The 25,575-nt window shown below is 44.1% G+C and overlaps 1 protein-coding gene across 1 annotated transcript in view; it reads left to right on the forward strand.

The window, feature by feature from the left end:
• Positions 1–25,575, forward strand: part of frem3 (Fras1 related extracellular matrix 3) — a 247,556-nt gene that overhangs the window by 103,228 nt on the left and 118,753 nt on the right. Inside the window, exons 3-6 of the mRNA XM_068033444.1 lie at positions 9,904–10,050; positions 11,344–11,574; positions 18,842–18,967; positions 23,278–23,529. Coding sequence (XP_067889545.1) covers positions 9,904–10,050; positions 11,344–11,574; positions 18,842–18,967; positions 23,278–23,529 — 756 coding nt within the window. The remainder of the gene's footprint in view (positions 1–9,903; positions 10,051–11,343; positions 11,575–18,841; positions 18,968–23,277; positions 23,530–25,575) is intronic.

The following is a 25,575-nucleotide window of genomic DNA, read 5'->3' on the forward strand; positions in this document are numbered from 1 at the left end:
AACCAACTGCACATTCAGGGAGTGGAACCCTTTGTGGTTTCTGTACATCTCATCAACAAGATGTGGTGCCTACATAGCTATATGTGTGCAGTTGATGGCTCCCTGCACCATTGGGAGTCCGTTATCCTGGAAAAACTATGTGCCCACTACTCCTGCTTCTCTCTGCTTAAACAGAAGACAATGAAGTTTCCTCTCCTTGTGTACAGGACCTTGGTGACTTCTCTGATGCAGCAATGCACAGTGAACTGAGAAATATTGATGATGTTGCCAGTTCCAGCCTGGAAGGATCCTTTGGTGGAGAAATTGTGGACGATGGTGACCTTGAGGGTCACTGGCAGTGCCTCCTTGCCCTCCTCTGCTACTGTAGGTCCAGTTGGAGGAGTAGCACATTTCAGTGACCACCTTCTTGGTGAAGCGTAGCCACTGCAGACACTGCTCCTAGCTGAGGTGTTGGAAAGTGTTCTCTGTAGACACTAGGTGGGTATGGCCTTCTGTTGACAGCCCTCCTCCTCTTCCTCCTCCTCCTACCTCTACGAACAGCTTCTCCTCTTTGCTATCCCTGCTGCATCTCCCTGTGACACTGCAGCCTAAAAGGGACCACAACTATAGTCACCATGATTGAGAGCAAGTTTTCTGCTCAGAGACTTCTCAAACACACAGCACTCCTTGCGAAGGTCCAGCACCATTCCTTCCTGACTGAAAGAACTTGTGCGAGCTCCTCCAACAACAAAGTACAAAGTAATTTCACGAACTCTGCGAGCAGCAAAAGAAAGTTAAAAGCACCTCATTTGAAAGCTGCATGATGGTCCTCTAAATCATGCATCTTCCACTGTGTATTTTTAAGAGAGGGTGAGAACAGAACCTGTGAGGTCTGAAATGGCAGGTCGCGTGCCAAATCAACATTAGACACTGTCTGACATCACGATCTTCCCACTCTGCATGCTTCTGGTACATGCACAGGATGCCCACTCTCTTGCCTTGCCTGGTCACTGAAATGTGCTACTCCTCCAACTGGACCTACAGTAGCAGAGGAGGGCAAGGAAGCACTGCCAGTGACCCTCAAGGTCACCGTCATCCTCAATTTCTCTGCCTAAGGATCCTTCCAGGCTGGAACTGGCAACATCATGGTGATTGCCATGGGCCATACCTGACGTCAACTCCGGACTCCTGTAGCCCTGAAACCAGCGGGTCTACAGAGCTGAATTTTGACATCTTAAAATCTACTGAGCACAGATTTTAAATAATGTATTTTCAAAAATTGTATGTGCAATAGAGTGTAGAAATAAAGCATGAGAAAGAATGCTTCCTGCCCATGGCTGATACATTCTGGTAAAACCCTGCCTGTGCTTTGGTCAGCTTGAGCAAGGAAGTTTTGAACTCTTTTCTCCTCACCCCTGATGAGATGAAGACTTGGAGCTTCGACCTGTTTAGAAGAGGATGAGATTCAATGGGTTTGCCTCAATCTGAGTCAAAGACTGTTCCTTATAGGTAGGTACCCTTTTAGTGAAAATACAGGAGAAATGCAATGCATAGGCCAAGAACGGAAATATTCAGAGCTGGGAAATATTTTTAGTGAGATTTATGATCTTGGGTTTCAACCATGGCTAAGTGGTAGCACTTTTGCCTTTGAGTCCAAAGTCCCACTCCAGGAACTTGAGCACAAAATCTAGATTGACACTCCAATGTGGAACTGAGGGAGTGCTGCACTGGCTTGCAGATGAGATGTGAAACCAAGGTCCTGTCTGTCTTCTCGGGTGGATGTAAAAAATCCCATGGCACTATTCTGAAGAAGAGCAGGCGTGTCCTGGCAAATATTTATCCCTCAACCAACACATAAAAGCAAATAATCTGGTCATTACCAAATTGCTGTTCGTGGGACCTTGCAGTGTGCCAATTGGCTGACAAATTTCCTGCATTACAACAGTTACTGCACTTCATAAAAGTACTTTGTGGGTTTTGAAAGGTGCTATTTCAGTGCCAGTCTTTCTGTCTTTCTAAAATTTGAGACAGATTGCAGAACTATTTAAAGAAATGGAGCTGTGTTTATTTTTAGGAGTGAAGTGCAGTGGAATTGGCTAAACATCTAAACCAAAATGATTGAGTCTTGTCCCAACTGAATGAGACTTTTAGGCCTAGAAAGAGAACAGGTTTTCTTGTCGAAGTGTCCCAACACTGGCACTCAGTGTCACAATGCAGACAATAGAAGTGCAGCGAATGCATTTGAAGACACTTGTAACTTAGGACAAGCATGACACAATTTAGCAGTCTGATGTTTATCTTACAAAAATGTTGAATGTTTATGTTAGTGCATCAGTGAGTGGAGTGAAAGCACATGTCAAGCACAGTGAAACTGGAACAACAGTAGAATGGCTCATTTGCAGCGTTTCTCACACTTCACTTCCCCTAACAGATTCCTCATGAGGTCAGGTCATTGCCAGTTTTGGCCTTTGCCTCTGTGCCTACTGGTGCGAAGCTCAGCAGCCTTTGATGGTCAGACTGCTTCAAGTTGGCCTTTGGGAAAGGTCACATGGTGTTAGGTTGTCAGAATGTGATTATGACATTTACAGACCTATCTAGTAGAAATATTACTTCCGGTCCATCTGATCAAAAATAGCCATGAGAAACAAGAAAATGTGACTGAGATTATCTTATCAAAAGCATGAAGCTGCTCTGGCCAAAGTCAAGTTATGTTATTGAAGTTTATACTAAAACAGAAGAAAAAAAAAATCACATTTCAAAATAGAGCTGGTTGTTGAGATCTTATTTCAGCTCCTGATTTTATGCTTTTGCTTTATTGTAAACAAGTTAACATCTTTGTTACAATTGTAGACAGAAGACTTTAATAAGAACATGTTAACATTGTTTGTTGCTGATATCACATGCATGATTTCAAGGCACTGGGACCAGCATTTAATAAATAAGATCAACATTTTTGGCATAAAACTTATGTATCCTTGTGGTTCAAATAAATGGCCTTCAAAAATGTCTGAAATACAGTGGATTACTTTGAAACACTGTTGTTTTGTAAGCAGATGCAGCACCCATTCTGTGCACAGACAGATTCCAAAACTATAATGAAATGGATGATAAGCTGGTTTTGGTGATGGTATTGTTCGAAAAAGGAATGTTAGCCAGGACATCATCAAATTGTGCAATGTGATCTTCATACCCATTCAAAAAACACAGACTCGATGCCATGACGGGATCAGTGTCAGCCTTGACTCAGTGTGAAAATAATTTTCACTTCTGGGTCAAAGCCTGTGGGTTTAAGAACCAATCTTGAACTTGATCACATGATCTAGACTGTCATTTCATTGCACTACTGAGAGAGAACTGCATTTTCAGAGATGCTATTTTTCTGATGAGGTGTTAAACCCTCCCCATCCTCTGATGAACATAAAAGATTCCACATCACTATTTGAAGAAGAGTAGGGGAGTAGTCCTGGTGTCCTGGCCCACATTTATCCTTCAATCAACACAACAAAAAACAGATTAACTGATCATTTGTTTCAGTGCTATTTGTGGGATCTTGCTGTGTGTAAATTGGCTGCTGTGTTACAAAACAATAACTGCACTTCCGAATTAATTAATTGATTGTAAAGTGCTTTGTGACATAGAATCACAGAATCATAGAACAGTTACAACACTCAAGGAGGCCATTCATCCCGTCCTCTCCATGCCAGCTCTCTGCTCGAGCACCTCAGCTAGTCCCACACTCCTACCTTTCCCTGTGGCCCTGCAATTTTCTTCTCTTTGGATAATTATCCAATTCCCTTTGGAAAGATTGGATCTGCCTCCATCACACTCTCAGGCCATGCATTCCAAATCCTAACCACTGGCTGCATAACAAAATGTTTTCTTATGCCGCTTTCTTATGCCGCCTTTGTTTTTTTTCGCCAATCATCTTAAATCTGTGTCCTCTGTTTCTCGACCCTTCCACCAATGGGGACAGTTTCTCTCTACCTACTCGGTCCGGACCTCTTTGATTTTGACACCTGTATCAAATCTCCCCTCAACCTTCTCTTCAGTAAGGAGAACAGACCCAGCTTCTCCAATCTATCCAACTGAAGTGCCTCAACACGAGCAGAATTTCTCACCCACAGCTGTTACAAAAATTTCTAAATTCACTTGTAACAGCCCTTCAAAACACTCCCACAGGGGATGCTGAGACCAAGTGGGCCCACATCAGAGACGCCATCTATGAGTCAGCTTTGACCACCTACGGCAAAAGTGCGAAGAGAAATGCAGACTGGTTTCAATCTCATAATGAAGAGCTGGAACCTGTCATAGCCGCTAAGCGCATTGCACTTTTGAACTACAAGAAAGCCCCCAGCGATTTAACATCCGCAGCACTTAAAGCAGCCAGAAGTACTGCACAAAGAACAGCTCGGCGTTGCGCAAACGACTACTGGCAACACCTATGCAGTCATATTCAGCTGGCCTCAGACACCGGAAACATCAGAGGAATGTATGATGGCATGAAGAGAGCTCTTGGGCCAACCATCAAGAAGATCACCCCCCTCAAATCTAAATCGGGGGACATAATCACTGACCAACGAAAACAGATGGACCGCTGGGTTGAGCACTACCTAGAACTGTACTCCAGGGAGAATGCTGTCACTGAGACTGCCCTCAATGCAGCCCAGCCTCTACCAGTCATGGATGAGCTGGACATACAGCCAACCAAATCGGAACTCAGTGATGCCATTGATTCCCTAGCCAGCGGAAAAGCCCCTGGGAAGGACAGCATTACCCCTGAAATAATCAAGAGTGCCAAGCCTGCTATACTCTCAGCACTACATGAACTGCTATGCCTGTGCTGGGACGAGGGAGCAGTACCCCAGGACATGCGCGATGCAAACATCATCACCCTCTATAAAAACAAAGGTGACCGCGGTGACTGCAACAACTACCGTGGAATCTCCCTGCTCAGCATAGTGGGGAAAGTCTTTGCTCGAGTCGCTCTGAACAGGCTCCAGAAGCTGGCCGAGCGCGTCTACCCTGAGGCACAGTGTGGCTTTCGTGCAGAGAGATCGACTATTGACATGCTGTTCTCCCTTCGTCAGATACAGGAGAAATGCCGTGAACAACAGATGCCCCTCTACATTGCTTTCATTGATCTCACCAAAGCCTTTGACCTCGTCAGCAGACGTGGTCTCTTCAGACTACTAGAAAAGATCGGATGTCCACCAAAGCTACTAAGTATCATCACCTCATTCCATGACAATATGAAAGGCACAATTCAACATGGTGGCTCCTCATCAGAGCCCTTTCCTATCCTGAGTGGTGTGAAACAGGGCTGTGTTCTCGCACCCACACTTTTTGGGATTTTCTTCTCCCTGCTGCTTTCACATGCGTTCAAATCCTCTGAAGAAGGAATTTTCCTCCACACAAGATCAGGGGGCAGGTTGTTCAACCTTGCCCGTCTAAGAGCGAAGTCCAAAGTACGGAAAGTCCTCATCAGAGAACTCCTCTTTGCTGACGATGCTGCTTTAATATCTCACACTGAAGAATGCCTGCAGAGTCTCATCGACAGGTTTGCGTCTGCCTGCAATGAATTTGGCCTAACCATCAGCCTCAAGAAAACGAACATCATGGGGCAGGATGTCAGAAATGCTCCATCCATCAATATTGGCGACCACGCTCTGGAAGTGGTTCAAGAGTTCACCTACCTAGGCTCAACTATCACCAGTAACCTGTCTCTAGATGCAGAAATCAACAAGCGCATGGGTAAGGCTTCCACTGCTATGTTCAGACTGGCCAAGAGAGTGTGGGAAAATGGCGCACTGACACGGAACACAAAAGTCCGAGTGTATCAGGCCTGTGTCCTCAGTACCTTGCTCTACGGCAGCGAGGCCTGGACAACGTATGCCAGCCAAGAGCGACGTCTCAATTCATTCCATCTTCGCTGCCTTCGGAGAATACTTGGCATCAGGTGGCAGGACTATATCTCCAACACAGAAGTCCTTGAAGCGGCCAACATCCCCAGCTTATACACACTACTGAGTCAGCGGCGCTTGAGATGGCTTGGCCATGTGAGCCGCATGGAAGATGGCAGGATCCCCAAAGACACATTGTACAGCGAGCTCGCCACTGGTGTCAGACCCACCGGCCGTCCATGTCTCCGTTATAAAGACGTCTGCAAACGCGACATGAAATCGTGTGACATTGATCACAAGTCGTGGGAGTCAGTTGCCAGCATTCGCCAGAGCTGGCGGGCAGCCATAAAGACAGGGCTAAATTGTGGCGAGTCGAAGAGACTTAGTAGTTGGCAGGAAAAAAGACAGAGGCGCAAGGGGAGAGCCAACTGTGCAACAGCCCCAACAAACAAATTTCTCTGCAGCACCTGTGGAAGAGCCTGTCACTCCAGAATTGGCCTTTATAGCCACTCCAGGCGCTGCTTCACAAACCACTGACCACCTCCAGGCGCGTATCCATTGTCTCTCGAGATAAGGAGGCCCAAAAGAAAGAATCAAATCTCCCCTCAACCTTCTCTTCAGTAAGGAGAACAGACCCAGCTTCTCCAATCTATCCAACTGAAGTGCCTCAACCCTGGAACCATTCTTGTAAATCTTTGCTACACCTTCTCTAATATCTTCACCTCCTTCCTAAAATGTGGTGCCCAGAATTGGACACAGGACTCCAGTTGAGGCCAAGCCAGTGTTATATAAAGGTTCACCATAAATAATTTCCTTTCTTTTGTACTCTAAGCCTCAGTTTATAAACTCCAGGATCCCATATGCCTCATTAACCTCTACTTAAACTGCCCTGTCACCTTCAACAATTTGTGTACATATAGCCCCAGGTCCTTCTGCTCCTACACCCTCTTTAGAATTGTATAATTGTATTCTTTATTTTATATTGTATCTCCTTGTTCTTTCCCCCACCAAAATATATCACTTCACGCTACTCTGCATTAAATTTCATCTGCTACGTGGCTTCCCATTCCACTAGCCTATGTCCGCCTGACATCTAACACTATCCTCCTCACAGTTCACAATACGTCTGAGTTTTGTATTATCCGCAAACTTTGAAATTGTGCCTTGCGCACCCATGTCTGGGTCATTAATATTGATCAAGAAAAACAGGGGTCCTAATACCCACCCCTGTGGAACCCTTCGTCCAGTCCGTAAAATACAGGTTCACTAGCCCTCTCTGTTTCCTGTCACTCAGCCAACTTTGTTTCCGTGCTGCAACTGTCTCTTTTATTCCAAGGGCTTTAACTTTGCTGACAAGCCTGTTATGTGGCATTTTATCAAACGCCTTTTGTAAGTCCATGTACACCACATCAGCTGCATTACCCTGATCAACCCTTTCTGTTACCTCATCAAGAAACTCAAGTAATTTAGTTAAACACAATTTCCCCTTAACAAATCTGTGCTGGCTTTCCTTAACTAATCCATATTTGTCCAAGTGACTGTTAATTTTGTCCCAGATTATCATTTCTAAAAGCGTTCCTACCATCAAGGTTAAACTGACTGTAGCTGCTGCACTTATCCGTACATCCTTTTTAGAACAAGGATGTAACATTTACAATCTCCAGTCCTCTGGCACCGCCCTGTATCTAAGGAGGATTGGAAGATTTATGGCCAGGGCCTCCGCAATTTCCACCCTTAATTCCCTCAGTATTGTCAGATGTATCTCATCTGGTCCTGGTGACTTATCATCAGCCAACCTTTCTAATACCTCCTGTTCATCAATTTTTAGTCCATACAGTGTATCAACTACCTCCTCTTTCACTACTACTTTGACAACATCTTCTCCGTTGGTAAAGACAAATGTAAAGTACTCATGTAGTACCTCAGCCATGCCCTCTGCCTTCAAGTGTTAATCCCCTTTTTGGTCCCTAATCAGCCCCACCCCACCTCTTACTACACTTTTACTATGTATATGCCTTTAGAAGACTTTAGGATTTCCTTTTGTGTCAGCTGCCAGTCTCTTCCCACTCTCTGTCATTGCCCCTTGTTTCTTTTTTCACGTCCTCTCTGAACTTTCTATATTCAGCCTGGGTTCTCATTTGTATAATCAACCTGACATCTGTCATAGGCAACCTTTTTCTGCTTCATCTTACTCTCTATCTCTTTCATCATTCAGGGAGCTCTGGCTTTATTTTGTATCGTCCGCAAATTTTGAAATTGTGCCTTGCACACCCAAGTCTAGGTCATGAATATAGATCAAGAAAAACAGGGGTCCCAATACCTACCCCTGTGGAACCCCACTATTTACCTTCCTCCAGTCTATAAAACATACGTTCACCACCACTCTCTTTCCTGTCACTCAGCCAACTTTGTATCCATGCTACCACTGTCTCTTTTATTCCAAGAGCTTTAACTTTGCTGACAAACCTGTTATGTGGTACTTTATCAAACACCTTTTGGAAGTCCATGTACATCACATCAACTGGTAGGACTTTCTGTCCTACCTTTCCCCCTTGTGGGAATGTACCTTGGCTGTACCCGAACTATCTTGTCTTTAAAGGCAGCCCATTACAGTGTTGCTTGCCAATCTTTGATTCCAATTTACCTGGACCAGATCAGTTCTCACTCCATTGAAACTGACCATTCCCCAATTAATGATTTTTACTCTGGATTGTTCATTGTCCTTTTCCAAAGCTAACCTAAATTTTATGAGACTTTGATTTCTGTCCCCTAAATGTTCCCCTGTTGATACTTGATCTACTTGACCCACCTCATTCCCTAGATCCAGATCCAGCAATGCCTCCTTCCTCATTGGATTGGATGTTAATAGTCTTAACATAAATGTAACTTCTTACTTGGTTCTACCAGCTGAAATCAATTATCTATGAGGAATGATCTCTCCTTTGTGAAACAAAGTCTGAATTTTATGCTATCAAAAAACATATACTTCAAACATTTTTCTTCTGTACCGATGATTAATCAAGAGTACAGATGAGAAAATATATATAAATGGTGGAAAACAGAGAAGGGGAATGGAGAGGAGGAAAGGGAAGTAAGGGGAGAGGAGGGAAAGATTCACTGGCTGCTAGGATCACCATAAAGGTGATTGATACGGCAGAAGATTATCTGGCAGTAGTTAACATGAAATAAAAACAGAAAATTTTGGGCCGGTGTAGATCGGCATCTGAGTAAGAAACATATGTCAATGAATTGCGTGGGACCCTTCACCATAACTGGCCGGAGAAGCCTCTTTAATATGGTTATTATTTAAAAATATATCTGTCTGCTCATTCTCTGTTGTTACTGTGCATTAAAGATCACAATTTAAGCAACCAGGCTCCCTCATTTTTGTATGTACAATTATTGGATGTGTGGTAACCTCGAAAATATCTTTAATTAGCTTAAGTACTTTTATTGTTGTTGAAGCTCTCATCCATGCCTTTGTTACCACCAGACTCGACTATTCCAGTGCTCTCCTGTGCCTTCTGTCACCAAGGCACCATGCTTTGCAATTTCCTCCCTAAATCTACCACTCCTCCTGCCTCTCCCCTTTAAGACCCTCCTTTGACTAAGATTTTGATTACCTCATATCTCCATCGTTGTTTTTGCTTTACATCACTGTGAAGCATCTTAAGGTGTTCTTTCTGTGCTAAAATTGCTTTCTATGTGCAAACTGTTGTTGTATTGCAACAGAAATTTGCATCTTGAGACAGCTCAGTGAAATATCACAACATTGCAATCAATGTGCGAAGAACCACTTGGTGAGTTGTTCACAAAGTAAATGCTGAGATAATTGTATAGAATGAGTTGTAACATGAAATCAAGGATGTTGCGTCCCTGCTTGAGGTTTATCCAGATTGCTTCTGTACTACAGTGTGTTGCGAGATTTACTGCTGCTACAGAAAGTACATCTTATGTGCATGACTCTGCAGGATGATTGCCTAAAGTGTGCTTTTTTCTGCTTATTCAAACCACATCACCACAGGAGGGAACAAGCTGAAGAGTCAACCATTCCATCTGAACTGGGCTTGGATTTCCTTGGAGAGGGAATACTACCTTGTGGATGAGGACTCCCGGTTTCTGGAAGTGACACTGAAACGAAGGGGATACTTGGGAGAAACATCCTTCATTGGTAAGCATCTGCCAAGATCTCACATGAAACAGAAAGGAACCACTCAGCTTTCCATTTATTACCAAATCAGTGCTGTTTCACGGCAGAAAACTCATGATTGTTGGTGTTCCACGAGGGGTATGTGACTGGTCCAAAGTATGCTTTCATAGCAGGATGGTGTTACGATTCAAAGGAAGGTATGAATAGTTTTATTTAAAAGCTCACTCAGTAGATACTACTGCTTTGCCTCCCACTGTGAGTGTCCTAATTAGTCATCCTAATGCCTCTGCACAAAGAAAGAATTTAATTACACCACAAATACTCCCCAAAGAAAAACATCAGTGCTCCCATATGGGCCGCTGTATATTTTGTAACATGTCTGCTGCCAGAAAAAGAAAATAGAATTACCAGGGTGAAAGGTGGCAAAGGGAAATGCTTTATACTTTAAAACAAAGGACTTTGTTCAGTTCCGATACCAGCAGGAGTCCGGTGTATCTAGGAAAGATCATTTCTCGAAGGTTCTTGCTTCTATTTGTAAATGAAAGCCAGTTGGTGACAGTTAATTTCACAGCCTGTTATTTTAACTAAAGCTCAAATTTTTTTTATGCCCTTTGAACAAACCACAAAGATGACATGGACTAGTGGATTCATGAAAGGAACAGCTGGGCTTGACTGAGGCAATGCCCCAAATTATTCTGACATGTGTCAAAGATTATGGCTAGAGAATAGTTTTCAAACCCAAGTTTCTTTTGTTTCAATCATTTTGACTATGCTTGGAATATGATAGTGAGCCTCTAGTTAGATTCAATACCATAGTATAACTCTGCAAAAGACAACCGTGTAAATCATGGTCTTCAGAACATGGACGGTAATCTGGTCGATTGAATCACCTGCCCATTATGGAACGCACCTGATTTTCATTCCATTCAAAACTCTTCCCCCCCCCCCCCACCCCCTGACTCACACAATGAAAACTTGCCTTCTCGGGATAACCCAGCTGAAGTATTATTTATGGTTAGAAAAGAATTAGGTTTTAAGCAAGTGAATGGGAGATGGGGGACACAGGATAAAGGTTAGGAATGAATGTGGGGAGGGTGACGGGGAGTTAAATTTTTGACTTCACACCTGGGCATTAGTTTGGTGGAGCGAGTCACCAACCTATTTAACCTCATGGGGATTAGTAACGTCACTGTGAAACATAATATGTATATTTTAAAGATGGAACTTTTCAGGATATCAAAGTTAAAACTGTAATAAAATCAGAGTTGTGTGATAAAGGATGGCATCATTATTTTTCTCCCCCTTTTCCTCTAGGTATTGCCACCAAGGATGGTACTGCAAAAAAAGATAAAGATTTCAAAGGGAGGTCGCAAAAACAGGTCCAGTTCAACCCAGGCCAGTCCACTGCTACCTGGAGAGTAAAGATACTTGCCGATACTGAATACGAGACTTCCGAAACATTCCAGATTGTTCTGAATGACCCTGTCATGGCTGCTCTGGAGTTTCCAGAAATTGCTACAGTTGAGATCGTTGATCCCAGTGATGGTGAGTACAGCTGGTTTGTATGAACACCAGCTTTGATTTAAATGACAAGCATGATTGCTCTTGTTATGGAGTTAACTAATTTGCTTGAAAATAAATTTCTAACATGTCCAGAGCACTGAACGCTTCACTCGGAGATCAACTTGCATGTCAGTCTTAAAAACATAGGATCATAGAATGATTACAGCACAGGAGGAGGCCAGTCGGCCCGTCATGTCTGTGCCAGCTCTCTGCTGCCATTTTGCCATAGCACTGCAAATGCTTTCTCTTCAGATAGTTATCCAATTCCCTTTTGAAAGCTACATTTGAAACTGCCTTCACTACACTCTGAGGAAGTGCATTCCAGATCCGAACCACTCGCTCCATGAAAAAGTTTTCCTTATGTTGCCGTTGCTTCTTTTGATAATCACTTTAAATCGGTGTCTACTGGTTCTTGATCCTTCTGCCAACGGGAACAGTTTCTCCCTATCTATTCTGTCAAGACCCCTTATGATTTTGAACACCTCTTTCAAATCTCCTCTTAATCATCTCTTTTTAAAGGAGAATAGCCCCAGCTTCTCCAATTTATCTACATAGCTGAAGTTCCTCATTCCTGGAACCATTCTCATGAATCTTTTCTGCACTCTCTCTAATGCCTTCACATCTTTCCTAAAGTATGCTGTCCAGAATTGGACACAATACTGCAGTTGAGGCCACACAGGTTTTTCATAACTTCCTTGCTTTTGTACTCTATGCCTCTATTTATAAAGCCCAGGTTTCCCAAGATGCCCTGCCACCTTCAATGATTTGTGCACTTGTACCTCTAGGTCCCTTTTCTCCTGCACCCCTTTTAGAATTGTACCGTTTATTTTATATTGCCTCTGCTTGTTCTTGCTACCAAAATGTATCACTTCACACTTCTCTGCATTAAATTTCATTTGCCACTTGTCCACCCGTTCCACCATCATGTCTATGTCCTCTTGAAGTTTATCACTATCCTCCTCACAGTTCACAATACTTCCAAGTTTAGTGTCATCTGCAGATTTTGAAATTGTGTCCTGTGCATCCTAGTCCAGGTCATTAATTAAGAAAAGCAGTGGTCCTAACACCGACCCCTGGGGTACTCAACCGCGAGCCTAAAAAACAACTTTTCACCACTACTCTCTGTTTCATGTCACTCAGCCAATTTCATATCCATGTTGCTACTGTCCCTTTTATTCCAATGGCTGTAACTTTGCTGACAAGCCTGTTATGTGGTACTTTATCATTTGCTTTTTGAAAGTCCATGTACACCACATCAACGGCATAACCCTCATCAACCCTTTCTATACCTCATCAAAAATCTCAAGCAAGTTAGTTAAGCACAATTTTCCCATAACAAATCCATGCTGATGTTCCTTAATTAATCCACATTTGTCCAAGTGACAATTTTACATTGAATTATTGTTTCTAAAAGCTTTCCCACTACTGAGGTTAAGCTGACTGACCAGTAGTTGCTGAGCTTATCTTTACACCCTTTTTTGAACAAGGGTCTAATGTTTGCAATTCTCCAGTCCTCTGTCACCAGCCCTGTATCTGAGAAAGATTGGAAGATTATGCCCAGTGCCTCCACAATTTTCGCCCTTTCCTCAGTGTCCATGGATGCATCTCATCTGGTCCTGGTGACTTATCAGCTTTAAGTATGGCCAGCCATCTAATACCTCTTTATCAATTTTTAGCCCATCCAGTGGCTCAGCTACCTCCTCTTTCTCCATGACCTGGGTAGTATCTTCTTCCTTGGTAAAGAGAGATGCAAAGTACTCATTTAGTACCTCAACCACATCCTCTGCCTCCATGTATAAATTGCCTGTTAGGTCCCTAGTCAGCCCTAATCCTCTTTTTACCACCTTTTTACTATTTATATGCCTTTCGAAGACTTTGGATTCCCTCTTATGTTAGCTGCCAGTCTCTTCTCATACGCTTTCTTTGATTCTCTTATTTGTTTTATCCACTTCCCATATGAACCTTCTATATTCAGCCTGGCTCTCAATTGTATTATCCACCAGACATGTGCACCCTTTTTCTGCTTCATCGTGCTCTCTATCTCTTTCATTATCCAGGGAGCTTTGGATTTGTTTGTGCTACCTTTTCCCCTCATGGAAATTTACCTTGACTGTACCCTAAATATCTACTCTTTAAAGGTAGCCATTGTTTCATTACAGTTTTGCCTGCCAGTCTTTGATTCTGATTTACCTGGGCCAGATCGATTTCCACTCCATTGAAGTTGTTACCCCCCGCCCCAATTAATGATTTTTGCTCTAGATTGCTCCTTCTCCTTTTCCATAGCCAACCTAAATCTTGTGATACAATGAGCACCGTCCCATGAAAGTTCCCCTACTGACACTTGATCCATGTGACCCACCTCATTCTTGATTGACATTTGGAGTTAGACACTCTGGGCGGCACAGTGGCGCAGTGGTTAGCACCGCAGCCTCACAGCTCCAGCGACCCGGGTTCAATTCTGGGTACTGCCTGTGTGGAGTTTGCAAGTTCTCCCTGTGTCTGTGTGGGTTTCCTCCGGGTGCTCCGGTTTCCTCCCACATGCCAAAAGACTTGCAGGTTGATAGGTTAATTGGCCATTATAAATTGCCCCTAGTATGGATAGGTGGTAGGGAAATATAGGGACAGGTGGGGATGTGGTAGGAATATGGAATTAGTGTAGGATTAGTATAAATGGGTGGTTGATGGTCGGCACAGACTTGGTGGGCCGAAGGGCCTGTTTCAGTGCTGTATCTCTAAACATATCCGAGGAGGTGAGATTTCCTATCTTAGGTGGATCACCAGGGGAGGGAAATGAATAAAAGCAGCGATAGAATCTGCAAAGAAGACACTAGTGTGAATACGATGAACCGGTGGTGGAAAAGAGAAATGTTTAGAAAAAGGTGTAAGAGGAGACAAAGGAAGTAAACTTCAAGCATATGCAGAAGCGCAAATATGGTGCTTGCAAATCAGCCGCCTGCTATCTGCTCCGCCTGATTTTGCTTTCAATTACTCCAAAGTGTGCATTTGATACTGCCTCAATGCAAAAAGTTGGGGGAAAGCCCACCCCCCTCCTGCCTGGAAGCCATGCTGCAATTTTGCATAGCCTAGGCCCTTGATTGGCCTCGGCAGGGACTTCTGCCCCTCTAGGGCAGGATGTCCACCTCCAGGAGGTGCTGGCCAATCAGAGGGCCGGCAGCTCTTCTGTCCCAGCAGTACCACTGGGAGCGGTGGCCATTGCTGGGACTGCACCCTGCAAGAAGAGGACGATGACGTCGCCCTTCAAAAAGGTAAGTGGGGATCAGATCTCGCCGGGGACAATTAGATGAGCCCCAGCAAAGGGGGTTGCGGTCAAAGTCTAGGGCAGGGGTTTAGTTTTAATTGGGGCAGCCCATGCTGCTGGGGGGCCCTCTGTGAGGCACAGGGTGCCTGATCAGGAGGCCCTCCCACCAGCCCCCAAGGAGGTCGCCAGGTATTACTGGGGAGCCCCCTCACCTGCTAAAGTGCCTGTCCAACGCTGGTAAGATACCAGCGATGGTGGGAGGAGTAAAGGCCTGCTCAGGTCGGGAAACAGAACCCGACTCGAACCCGACTGATCCACAGCGGACCAGAGCCCGACCCGGCCCGAGTCCCTCCAATTTCACCCCGAGCCCGACCTGACCCGAGCCCGACCCCACTCGACCCCGACTTGACCCGACCCGACCCGACCCAACCCTCCCTTTACTTACCTTCTGACTGGGAAGCTTCACGAAGCTGCAACGCATGCGTGATGACGTCATGGTGATGTCACTCGCTCACTGCGCAGACTCAGTTTCATCCTGGGATCCCTGCTCAGCTACGTTTTTTATTCTTAATACTTACCAGCAGAGCACTTACCGTATGTGTCCGGCCCGACCCGAGCACGACCCAGGCTCGGCCCGACCCGACCCAAGCCCGAAAGCCAGACCTGGAAGAGGGGCCCGACCTGACCCGAACCCGACACATGTCATCATGTCCCGTCGGGTCCGGATCGGGTAGCAGGCCTTTAGGGAGGAGGTCCTTAAGTGGCAATTAATTGTCCGCTTAAGGGCCTCAATTGGCCTTGGTTGTCCGGGCCGTTTGTCACCTCCCGCACTGCTGGTAAAATAACAGCGGGGTCGGGTAGGCAACAGCACCCCTTGGCTCCCCCGCAATTTTACATCCCCCAGCCCACTTCCCAGCTCACTCACTCCTGAGGTTGGGGGGCGTGGGTGGGACGCTAAAATTCCGTCCATTGTGTTAATGAATGTTTGATACAGTTTCACTGTGTGAGTGAGTGTCTGATAGCATCTCAATGTGTGAAGATTTGTTTTAGTTTAGTTTAGTGATACAGCACTGAAACAGGCCCTTCGGCCCACCGTGTCTGTGCCGACCATCAACCACCCATTTTATACTAATCCTACACTAATTTCACATTCCTACCACATCTCCACCTGTCCCTATATTTCCCTACCACCTACCTATACTAGGGGCAATTTATAAAGGCCAATTAACCTATCAACCAGCAAGTCTTTAGCATGTGGGAGGAAACCAGAGCACCCGGAGGAAACCCACGCAGACACAGGGAGAACTTGCAAACTCCACACAGGCAGTACCCAGAATTGAACCCGGGTCGCTAAAGCTGTGAGGCTGCAGTGCTAACCACTGCGCCACTGTGCCGCACTTTGATACAGTGAAGAAGTGTTTGGTGCATTCTCAGTGTGTGAATGAGTGTCCAAAATAGTCTCAGTGTGTGAGTGAGTGCTTGATACAGTCGCACTGTGTGAGTGTTTGATAGAAACTCATTGTGCGAGTGCTCGATACAGTCTCAGTGTGAGTGAGTTTCTGATATAGCCTCAATGCGTGAGTGGGTGCTCGATGAAGTCTTAGTGAGTGAGAGTGTGTTTGATACATTCTCAGTGTGTGAGGGTGTGATTGATACAGTTTCAGTGTGACTGAGTGCTCAATACATTCTCACTGGGCTGCATTTTATTATCCCGCTATCAAGAGCGGCGGTGGATGTGCAAAATGGCGGCCGTCCCACCTGTGACATTAGCGGCTGTGCTAATCTCAGGCAGCCATCCCCCCCTGATCACATGGTGGGGGTGGCATTGGCAACGCTGTTAACAGTATCTCCTGATATTGGATTGCAGAGTTCCCTCCTTCCCCTGCCCTCCCTCCCAACAGTATCCACTTGCAGAGCTTCCCCCTTCCCTCACATCTGCAGATTGAGCTCAGCGGCAATGTCCGATGTGACAAAAAATTCCACAAGATAACTGTGGATAACTTACCTAACCTTTGCAGGCACCGATGACTCGCACCTCAGTGGCGCCAGCTTTTCAAAGATGGGAAAGTGAAGGCATGTGAGTGCCACATGCCATGCATAATATTGCGAACACCTGGTAGGATCACGGTGAATTAAATACAAATTCATGCAAAACAGCACATGCCAGAAATCTGGTTGGAATGCACAGAAGTCTGGGTATCCCTGAACGCTGTGGAGTTTTGACTGCACCACCCACGTGTTATAATTAACAGGATTCGTGGCAGGATGGCAGTCTGATTGACAGGCTTGCCTCCCTGTCATTTGGTGAACACTGCAGCAGAGGTCATGGCCCTGAATCAAGTAAGGACATGCTGCTTAGAGATTGCAAGGTACAGTTTTGAGGTGGGTGCAATGTGGGCTTGTAGGGTCGGGGGTGATTCACATTTTCGGAGAAAGATAGGGAGGATGAGGCGGGGGGATGCTGGTAATTGTGATAGGGGTCTTATTGTGTGGATTTGTCACTGATCAAGTGGGTGTTCCAGTCTTAGGGAGGGGAATTTGGTGATGTTGGTGAGGAGTTACAAACATGGGGAGGGGTGTTCGGTGATATCATGGAGCGGAGGGGGTCTGATCCTGAGAGGGTCCAATCACTGGGGTGTTGTTCATTAATCACGGGAGGTTCTGATTGTCAGCAGAAAGGTCTGATTGCAGGATTTGCTTGAGGGACTGGAGGGAAGCACTTCTGTTCCTGGGCCACGGGCCTGCCTCTTCCATGCAGCAGTCCTCCTCTCCCTTTAGCTGCCAGGTTTCCCAAGCCCCAAAAAACCCCGCCAGCCAGTGTTTGAAATGGAGATAAAATCTCATACATGAAGCCTCATTAAAATATTTAAAGAGCATTCCACCTCTTGGGAGCGGGTTTGTTGCACAAGCCTTCATCCCACCTCCACTCAAACTGGCAGGTCAAAGTGGTTTGGGCTTGGGTTTGAGATTTTTTTAATTTTTACACCCCACCCAACCTAAACCCACCCATTTTTGGGGGTTAAAATCTTTTCTTATAATGTATGTGTTTGATGCAGTCTCGGCATGTGAGAAAGAAGCCTGGAAGAAGATACATCCTCCGAGACAGCAAATGTGATCGGGAAACTTAGAAGTGTAAAGGAATAATTAGGAAATAAATTAAATATCATGGCAATTTGTTTTGCAAGTAATTAGTATAGTACAGTTTAGAAGGAAAGTAGTAGGACTGAATAGACTTGATGGATTTGACTTGTGCTGCAAACAAATTGGGTGAGTTTCTAAGCTTGATGTATAATTAAACTATAAATGGAAACACCATTTCTAGCCTTGCCCTGGAACAGACTTTATTTGAAAGAAAATTGCTTGCCCTTCATTTGTTTTCCTCAATGAAACTCCTTCATGATAAACCTGTATTGTATGTGTCAACTGTGGCTCAGTTGGTCGCATTCTGGCCTCTAAATCTCATGGTTCTAAGTTCAAGTCCCACTATAGATTTTGAGTGCAAAAATCAAGGCTAACACTCCAGTGCAGTAATGAGGGAATGCTGTACTGTCGGAGGTGCTGTCTTTCGGATGAGATGTTAAGCCAAGGCCCTATCTACCCTCTCAGGTGAGTGTAAAAGATCCCGTAGTACTGTTTTGAAAAAGAGCAGGGGAGTTATCCCCAGTGTCCTGGCTAATATTCATCCCTCAATCAATATCACTAAAACAGATTATCTGGTCATTATCGCACTGCTGTTTGTGGGAATTTTCTGTATGCAAGTTAACTGCCATGTTTCCTACATTACAACACTGACTACACTTTAAAAGTACTTAATTGGCTGTAAAGCACTTTGAGTCGTCTGGTGGTCATGAAAAGTACTATATAAATGGAAGCCCATTTTTTCTTTCAATACTTCCAACTGTACTGAAGAATTTAGAAGAGTGAGAAGCAGTGCATTTGGTGCAGCTCAGCACTGACATCCAGCAATACTTTTAATTTCCTTTTCAACAGAGTCAACTGTTTACATTCCCCAGTCAGAATACAGGATCGAGGAGGATACTGGTGAGGTGCTCATTCCTTTGAGGAGATCAGGTGATTTTAGCCAGGAGCTCATGGTCATCTGCTTCACACAACAAGGTAAGCTTACAAATACTTACATATCTATAAAATCCTTAAGACACCTTAAAATGCTCCACACAATGAATTACTTTTTTGGAGTGCAGGGACTGTTATGTGAGCAAATACTGATAGTGCAAATAATCAGGAAAAGGAAGACGAGGATTTCACTGAGGATTTGTTTATTTAAGAAAATGAATTAACTATACCTGAATGATATGGAAGATGAAGAAAAAGTAGATGAGAAGTTAGGAAAAAACGTTCTTGTAGAATTCAGTAGGCGCCTGCTTGAAGGCATTTCTTATCTAAGGACTTGATCTTGACACATTCAGAAGTGTGAACAAGTACAGTCCCTAGTATCCAATATCTGGGTGGTCCCTGGAGTACACAGATACCAAATCAATCTCCTAACAGTTGTCATGGCCGGGGATCAGATGGAAGCTTTGGATGAAGGAGGATTGCTGTCATCCAGATTGAAAAGAACGGCTCCTCCATCTTTTAGTTGTTGCTTCAGTACATAGAGTGCAGATTAATAGAGCGAGACTTGTAAGGTGAAATTCTGTTGAAACCTTTACATGCCATTGTGAACATTGGAAAGGAAGGAAAAAGCTAAAATTTTGTAGCTGTCACCTGAACATGGTTGAAATGGATATTGGCTTGCCAGGAGGATGCTGTGTGGCAGCTCACTTTACCTGTTATATTTATTACTAAGCTGAAGGACAAGCAAATTGAGAGGACTCCTCTGTACATCTAGCATCGCTACCTTACCATGTGATGCTGGTACACTGGATTTTCAAAGATCATTCTGTTACCGGGAGTGGAACACTTACACCTTCAGACTGAAGGCAATCAGTTTCAAAATTACACGGTTTGGAATAACTGCGCCAATATTTTTCAGTACAGATGTTATCTTTATCAAGGGTCGGATTTTGAGATTGCTTTGTTACTGAGGATAGAGTTCTGTGAGGTAGGTTCCATTAATTTCCTGCCGTAACTCCTGCAGAACTTAAGCCCCAATGCTTTTAAATTGCAGGTACAATCAATGCACGTCAGCAAAAGTCATTGCTTACCACCAAGCATCATATTTTTGCAACTCAAGACATCTTACCACTAAAAAAGCAATTAGTGTGTACCTGTTAGATCTTTTGAAATTGGGTTTCATTAAAATCACATTAAAACTGAAGGGGTGTCCCTGGATACTGTAGCTGTCTGGTGCAGATAATTAACTATTCAACTGACAATGGGCTGAAATTTATGGAAAACACTTTGCAGAGCTGCCACGATATTTTAAGTGCAGCGGCGCATTTAAATAGCCGGGGCAGACCGCCCACCCCAATGGTGTGGCGGGGGCGGGCTGTCTGTCCCGGCAATGGCATCAGCCGCCATTGCACAGGTGCTGACGCTATTTTTAAAGGGCTTCGAGCCCTACATTTCAATTTAAAGATTTAAAGATATATTGATGTAAAATTGATTTAAAAAATTAAATAAATGTTTCTTGCCTCTCTCCCACCACCGCCCCCCCCAGTCACCATAGAATTAATTACCTGCCTTCTCCCCCCCAAAACACTTAACCTCATGCACCTGACCACCCCCCCCCCACCAAAGTTCCTAAACTTTACACTTTACCCCTTCCCACCATCCCCTACACCAATGAAATTACCTTGACGCTGCTCCCTACCCCCCCACCCCCATCCCCGCACTGAAAAACTTGACCAACTCCTCCCTCCCCACCAGTGTCCCGCCTCGGATCACCGGATGGGGATCTGAAGGCTCTGGAATACAGGCCACCGGCACCAATATCGCAGCGGGACCGAAGGCGGAGGCACAGGTCTGATTAATTCATTAATTTTAATGGATTTAAATATGTTAACGGTGTCTCATCCTCGAGCAGCAATATCGGGCAGGGCCTTCCTGGCGCGAGGCCTGTGGTGGGCCTCTACCGGAGGCATTTGCCAGACCCCCGCCAAGACCCCTGACGTCGGAGGGTCTGTAAAATTCAGCCCAGTGTCTTAGTAAAGGAACTTCCACAAAGGTACAGGTTTAATAAAGGTTATTGAGGAACTAAATAACTAAATTGAGTAGGGGTTTGTTTTGGAGCACAGTGAATAAAATGCATGTAGGAGCCACCTTCCCATTGTACATTCTGATATTAATGATACATAAGTCCTGTAATGTTAAAAGAATGCGTAAATAGAGGCTGATTTTTTTCCTTTTAGCGTTTTTTAAAGTTGCAACTGCCCTCCCATCAAAAAATGTAATACCTTTTAACTTCCCATGCTCCCTCTGCTGCGTTTGTCACAGCAAGGCAGCTTCATCAGTCAGCAGTGATCTTTTGAAAGTCACAGGCCAAAGGTCATCCAATGTCCTCAGGCAGCAGTGGATCATTGGGGAAAGCATTTTTCTAAGTGTTGAGGGTCATAGAAAATCTCAGTGAGAGTTTGTTTCCTGCCCCACAGGGTCAGGCTGCTAAACCTCCCTTTTTAGGCTGATCACTTGACATTGATGAGTTTAACTTTCTCAGATCAACTGTTGTTTTACTTTGTTTTGTTTTTCCCTAGGAATTTCTCACTCCTTTCTTTCCGTACCAACTGATTGATTTGTTCTTAGGGCATGTACATATGTCAAAATTGATGAGATGCTCCTTGTTCAAAATTTGCATTCTTCCCTTTAACTAAAACAAGAGAGCTTCCCACATTCAGGGGCAGCATGAATTGTCAAATTAATTTCGGAACCCTTCCACATTGGGAGGAAATTGCGATATTCTTTAAAATAAACAGTTCAGTAATTGTGACTTTTCTAAAATATAAAGCTTTGAATTTAAAAAAAGATTATTCATAACGATTCAATAACAAGCAAGATTATCTTTACTGGACTGTCTAAGCATGTCAAATAAAGTTGGTCTAACTGTATTTACATCACATTTGCTTGACCCGCACAAGCTCAGGGTGGTCCTTTGAAGCCACTTCATCATTTTGAGGAAGGACAACCACAGCGAGCGTGACAAATCTCACACCATTTCCAATTTCACTGAACCCTTTCATGACTGCAGCAGCACTGCTGATCACACATTTGAAATATAGCAGGCACAATGTTAGAATTCGCAACTTAAGAAATGTGAGGTATGTTAACTACTTCGAGCGGTACAGCAAATAGAAAACCAATGTTTCCTGGTGGATGTCAATACTTCAGACTACAAAGGGACTACTTTAATTGACTGCTTTTTAAGATTCTTATACATACAAGACGTTTCACAAGGTTTATATCTGAAGAAGTTGAGCATGACTCAGTGCTGATCATAAACCCTTCCACTGTTATTTTTCCCCTCCTATCCTGCCTTCCTAAAAGCTAAAGAAAAAAATTCTGCAAACAAAATTTGCATTGCAGCACAAGTTCTCTCAGCTGCGGTGGTGGAATTTGCTACAGCTGTCAAAATGTGAGCAATTTTCAAAGCAGATTGTTGGATGTGGACTGGCTTGAAGTCTCCTCAGTGAGATGGAAGCTCTTCGAATAAAAAGGCTTTTTTTCAGCTTCATCGTTACAGAGCATCACCCAGAAAGGGGAAAACCTCAATGAGGAGCTGCGTAATTATTTAGATTTTTAGATTTAGAGATACAGCACTGAAACAGGCCCTTCAGCCCACCGAGTCTGTGCCGACCATTAACCACCCATTTATACTAATCCTACACTAATCCCATATTCCTACCACATCCGCACCTGTCCCTATATTCCCCTACCACCTACCTATACTAGGGGCAATTTATAATGGCCAATTTACCTATCAACCTGCAAGTCTTTTGGCTGTGGGAGGAAACCGGAGCACCCGGAGGACACCCACGCAGACACAGGGAGAACTTGCAAACTCCACACAGGCAGTAACCAGAATTGAACCCGGGTCGCTGGAGCTGTGAGGCTGCGGTGCTAACCACTGTGCCACTGTGCCACCCATTATAATAAAGAAATAACAGTGGTTAAGTCCATTCAATTGTTTTCTTTATCATAAACATCATAAATCCATTATAAATGTTCTATACAGTTCAAAAAGTACAATATGCATCAACATATCCACCTGTCCATGCAACCTATTAAACAAGAAAGGGAGTCAAAAGGGGCGCCACAGTACTCTTGAACAGCCCAGGACCTCTCCCACCCACAACATCGCCCTATTCCTACATTACACCAGTGACTACACTCGAGTAAGGATTTAATTGGCCAGGAGGTTCTGAAGTCATGAAAAGCACCAGATAAATGCAAGTCTTTTTTATGTGAAGAAGGGAGATTCAGATTTGTTCTGTAAAGATGACATGTTTAATGTAATTGTGCCTATCCTGCAGGTACTGCCACAGGCACGATTCCAAGTACCATCTTGTCCTATTCTGATTTTATCACCCGTCCAGAGGATCACACTAGTGTAATTCGATTCGACAAAGAAGAGACAGAAAAATTCTGTCGCATTGTCATCATCGATGATTCACTTTATGAAGAAGATGAGAGCTTTAACATTACACTCAGCATGCCCATGGGTGGTCAGGTTGGCAAACAATACCCCACTTCTCGTGTCGTCATTCTTCCAGATATGGCTGATGGTAAGTAATATGTATATTTATGTACATTTGGTAGTTCTGCCAGCTATCTTATTTTGCATTGAAATTATCTGGAAATTGTTCTCACATTTGTCACAAAAAATCCAAATTGGTCCATAAATTCAGTAATTGCTAACTAGAAGAGATGGTACTGTGTGTTGACTGGTGGTGATGGTATTTACTTCAGTGGAGGCTTTACAACTGTATATAAGCAGACAGATATTTGGTAATACGAAGTGGTGACACTTGTTACATTAGGCCCTAAAAATGGAGGGGAGAACAAAAAAACCATACAGCCCATTAAGCTCATCCTGTTGTTTCAGTTCGTGTACAGCACCCACTTGGCCCATTTTATCATTTTTCGACAGAAATGCCAAGTCTGTATGAAATACAGTTCTAACTTTTCATTTTGAAAAGAAATCAGTGATACTTAAGCCCTGATTTTAACTAGGGGTGTCAGTGCTATATGCAGCAGGATGAAGCAGGACAAAGCAAGGGACAGGGTTGAGCATAGGAATGGGAGTAGACCATTTAGTCCCTCGAGCCAGTTCGCCATTCAATGACTGGAAATGAAATCATCCAATTTTTCAGATTAGCGCTGTTAAAAAGAACCTTTTAATATTGACATAAATTGGAGCTTGAGAAACTCATTGCTTAACGTTGTAAACCACGCCTTAATTAAGAAGTACAAATAAGAAGCAACTACTTGAGAGGACAGCTAAACGGTTCTCGGACATCCAGGTTTAAATGATCACGAGGAAAGCATGAGAGTGATCTCAAGTAAATATAGAATCACAATGAGTCGAAATATTTTGTAGTATTTAGGCATTCCAAACGTAAAACATGCCATACTTGCCAGGGATTCTGTGCTATCGACTTTCAGCGAGAGGAGCCAATGAAGCTGAAAGCACAGAAGACTTCATCATCCCCTTTGGTACAGACAAGGTCACTAGTTCTGTAAGCACTATGTTCAGATTTCACCACCTTTTGGGCACAAATAGCATTTGCATCACACAGTGTAAGTATGCTATACTCCCCTTGCTTAAATGCACACTTGTCATGCCTGCAGTAAGGAATGCTGCCCAGTAAAGTATAGGAAGGATGTGATTGCACTGGAGAGGGTGCAGAGGAGATTCACCAGGATGTTGCCGAGGCTGGAGCATTTCAGCTATGAAGAGAGACTGGATAGGCTAGGGTTGTTTTCCTTAGAGCAGAGAAGGCTGAAGGTGGACCTGATTGAGGCATACAAAATTATGAGGGGCATAGATAGGGTAGATAGGAAGAAACTTTTTCCCTTAGTGGAGGTGTCAATAACCAGGGGGCATAGATTTAAGGTAAGGGGCAGGAGGTTTAGAGGGGATTTGAGGAAAAGTGTTTTCACCCAGAGGGCGGTTGGAGTCTGGAACACACTGCCTGAAGGGGTGTAGAGGCAGGAACCCTCACAACATTTAAGAAGTATTTAGATGAGCACTTAAAACACCATAGCATACAAGGCTACGGGCCAAATGCTGGAAAATGGGATTAGAATCGATAGGCTTGATGGCCGGCGTGGACATGGTGGGCCGAAGGGCCTGTTTCTGTGCTGTATAACGCTATGATTCTATGACATATTTAGAAAGAATCACGCAGAAAGGTGTTTTCCACTCAGCTTTTCGAGCTCAGATCTATGATGTTAGCCAAGTTGAATAAAAGTTGATAGGTGGATTCTATCAATGCATTCTCAATGGTGATAAGTGATATAGGTTTACACCTCTGGCATCTGCTGCTGGGGCAAACACATCAGGCATAATTTTAACCTAACTTACCGAGCAGTAAACTCACGGGATCAGGTGGCACTCTGGTTTTACACCCCGCTAATATATTAGGGAAGCTGCTGGAGAAGATACTGAGGGATAGGATCTATTCCCATCTGGAAGAAAATGGGCTTATCAGTGATAGGCAACATGGTTTTGTGCAGGGAAGGTCATGTCTTACCAACTTAATAGAATTCTTTGAGGAAGTGACAAAGTTGATTGATGAGGGAAGGGCTGTAGATGTCATATACATGGA

This window comes from Heterodontus francisci, chromosome 1, assembly GCF_036365525.1.
Source record: "Heterodontus francisci isolate sHetFra1 chromosome 1, sHetFra1.hap1, whole genome shotgun sequence".
Taxonomy (NCBI): domain Eukaryota; kingdom Metazoa; phylum Chordata; class Chondrichthyes; order Heterodontiformes; family Heterodontidae; genus Heterodontus; species Heterodontus francisci.